This window comes from Mus caroli, chromosome 16, assembly GCF_900094665.2.
Source record: "Mus caroli chromosome 16, CAROLI_EIJ_v1.1, whole genome shotgun sequence".
Classification (NCBI taxonomy): domain Eukaryota; kingdom Metazoa; phylum Chordata; class Mammalia; order Rodentia; family Muridae; genus Mus; species Mus caroli.
Window position 1 is genome coordinate 85111760 of NC_034585.1, and position 3399 is coordinate 85115158.

Genomic DNA, 3399 nt, shown 5'->3' on the forward strand with positions numbered 1-3399 from the left:
AAAAAAAAAAAAAAAGAACTGGCTCAATTGTAAGATCCTCCTTGGTAAAAGGACAGAAATCAGAAAAACAGAGATAGTACTGCTAGCTCTATAGCCGGCTTCTGATGCCCATCCCATGCCTTCGTTGACCACTATAATGACTTAGACAGATGTTCAGTAGAAAGGACCTTTTGAAAAATGTAAAAGCATCCCAAAGCAACACAGTATTTCACAGGGCCCTGGTGAAACAAACCCAAGACAATTTAAGGCAATACAAACAACGGGTTTAGGCCATGCAAGCAAAGAGCTCAAGTAACCCCAGATCACTGACAGGGAAAGGCGGCTCCTTCTCAAATCTCTACCAATCTGAAGCTTGGTCAGTGGGAACACAGTCAGTGCAGAAGAGTGGGCCTGCTACACACACCTGACACACATGGAGAAGGCGGTGACATTAGAAGACTCAAGACGGGAAGCAGAACACCTCAGAGGGAGGAAGGCAATGCCACGACCCCTGTAAGACTTACTGTAATCAGTGCTCTAGCCGAGGGGAAGCTAACTCCTCAGGCTCATAGCCTTTGGCCACAAAATAAAATATCATCTAAAGTTGAGATTTGGGGGGCTGGAGAGATGGCTCAATGGTAAGAGCACTGGCTGCTCTTGTAGAGAGCCAGGTTCAACTCCCAGTACCCACACTGCAGCTCACAACTGTCTGTAACTCCCAGTTCCAGAGGATCCAATGCCCTCTGCTGACCTTCCTGGGCACCAGGCACACACACGGTGAACATACATACATACATATTTGCAAAATACTCATACATAGAAAATAATAAATTTAAAAATATATGAAATTGAGATTTCCAAGCTTGAAATCAGCTACTTGCCAACAACACAATCTGTCACACCTACATCATCTTTATCAATGTCAATGCAATTTCCCTGCCAGTTCCTATAACACTTTGTCTGAATGGGATATTCGAATATTTCTAAAACCATTATTAAAACCTTCAAGTCAGTCCCACCTCTTGCTTCTCTGATTGAGGTACTACCTGAACGAGTTTCTACACCTCAGCAAGACACGCCTCCTCTCTGGGGTAGCAAACATAAAAGGCAGAGCTTTCTACTCAGTCTGCTGAGGACAGCACTTGCCAACACTAGTTAGTAGTCAGCCGTGACAAGTTATCTGTCCCCTCGGCCCCAGCACATGGAACCTGGGACTAGTGACTTACGGCCACAGCTGGCCTGTCCGCGTAGCCCAGTCAGCTGAGGGTGTGGGCTCTGTATTAGTATTTTCTGTCTGCCAGTACAAGGAAGAGACAGGCAGCACTGGGACAGGAATCGGACACTTTCAACTTGGGAGATTTTAAGATAGATATTTTCTGCATTTACTTTCCATTTTCTTTGGCACCAAACTCAGAGCCCTAAAATCAGTGTTAGATACACTTTCAGAATCTTGGAAACTCCCACTTTCCCATCTTAAGGGGCTATCACCATCAAATAATGGATCCTTTCTTCTTTTAAATGCATTCAATTACCATGAAAAGTTATATCTCAAGCAATCTCACAGAACGGTAAAAGACTTTTCCTTAAAATTAAAGTTTTCAGCCGGGCGTGGTGGTGCACGCCTTTAATCCCAGCACTGGGGAGGCAGTGGCGAATGGATTTCTGAGTTCAAGGCCAGCCTGGTCTACAAAGTGAGTTCCAGGACAGTCAGGACTACACAGAGAAACCCTGTCTCAAAAATAAATAAATAAATAAATAAAATAAAATAAAAAAAAATAAATAAAATAAAATTTTTTCTCACATATTCACATAAATATCTTACTTACCAACCATCTTCATCTCTGCACTTGGACAGTTTCTGTTCCTTATCCACAGAGACGTTACAGGAGACACCTGGAAAGAGAGTCGCAACACTTTGTTACTGTGGTTTGTTGTTACACACCTGCAGACAGGAACTTTTAACTCAACTTTAACTTGTATTTTAGAGGACTAGGGGACAAAAAGAGCCCAAAGACTGGTGGGAAGTGGGGTACGCCCGTGGTTCAGCACTAAAGGGATGGGGGCCTTCTGGGAGAAGAGGTGGAACAAGGGTTACTTCGCATCCTTCTCTGAAAACCAGTGGGGTTAATAGATAAACAAAATGACCCAGCGAAGAGCAATAGGACTCACCCTGTAAAGAAATCGCCTACTCTGTGGCCATATACCATACACTTATTTAATCGTCCCCGTTATCCCATGCATTATCCCTCGTTTTGGAGACGAGAAACTTGAGGCACAAGCAGTTGAACAGACTGCCCAAGGACACTGAGCTAAGTCCCCAAAGCAGCTGACAAGAGTCCCTCAGATGTGAAAACACTCCCCTGAAGGAAGCACCTTGCTAAAACGTCAGGATGACGCTCAACCGCTGCCCTTGGGGGGGGGCATGGGAGACCCAGGAAAAAACTTGTCACTCGTGAGCCACCCACAGGGACGCCTCTCCTGCGGTTTGCTGGGACAGCTCACGTCCCCACCCCAGCCCCCGGCAGCCCCAAGGAACCCCCGACGCGGGAGGGCGGCCCGAACTGACTGCGCAACAGGATGCAGTTGGTGTCCTCCTGGCTGGCCACCCAGGTGAGCGAGTCGCCCAGCGGCCGGCGACAGCGGGCACACAGGAACACCAGCGGGTTCTCCGCCGCGGCCGCCTTCTCCTCAGGCCGTTCCTTCTCTAGCCCTAACGCGTCTGCGCTCGACATGTTCGCCCACTTCTGCAGCCGCCAGAAGCGGCTCGAGTCTTCCGACAGACGCTTCTCCAGCAGCGGGGACTCCCTCGACATAGCCAGGCGGTTTTACGCACAAGCGGTCAAGGAACATCTCAGAGACCAGGAAGCAGCCATGACATACGAATTTGCCGCGCCCCGGAACCTCACCGGAATAGCACCGCTGCGCATGCGCAAGAGGCGGGGCCCCGCCCGAGGGGGTGGGGCCTGAAGAAGGGCCCGACTGCATCGAAGGCGCATGCTCGCCATCTGACCGGCGCTCACTGCGCTTGCGTCCTGCGGTCTTCCTGAGCGAAGGCTGGTGAACTGGGGTGCTGGAGTGCTATCTGCGGGTATTTCAGCTCCTTCCGCCGCTGCTGAGAAAGTTGAAGGCTTCGAATTAAATGAGCGGCAGCTCACCTAGCTCCTCCATACTGTTAGTGGGCATGCCCGTGCTGGGTAAGCAGGCCCACCTTCACGGAGCCGAAAGTGGACCCAGGCATTCCAGCGGTGTGCTGCGAGCCACATCTCTGATTCTAGTCCGTCTGCTCCCAGAGACCCGCTTTCCTACATCTAGAAAAAACAGGGATCTATGGCCAGCGAAAGACGCCCCCTGCCTCAAGGACCCAGCGTTACTGAGACTAGCACTGCAAGGAAAAAATATGAGAAGCTGGAGGGGACAGCA

General features: G+C 49.6%; 1 protein-coding gene across 1 annotated transcript in view; it reads right to left on the bottom strand.

Annotated features, from left to right (window-relative positions):
• Positions 1 to 2923, bottom strand: part of Mis18a (MIS18 kinetochore protein A) — an 8303-nt gene extending 5380 nt beyond the window's left edge. The window contains exons 1-2 of the mRNA XM_021185232.1: positions 2546 to 2923; positions 1806 to 1872 (exon numbers count right to left, since the gene is read on the bottom strand). Of these exons, the coding sequence (XP_021040891.1) occupies positions 1806 to 1872; positions 2546 to 2792 (314 nt within the window). The 5' untranslated portion in view covers positions 2793 to 2923. The remainder of the gene's footprint in view (positions 1 to 1805; positions 1873 to 2545) is intronic.
• Between the last annotated feature and the right edge of the window lie 476 nt (positions 2924 to 3399).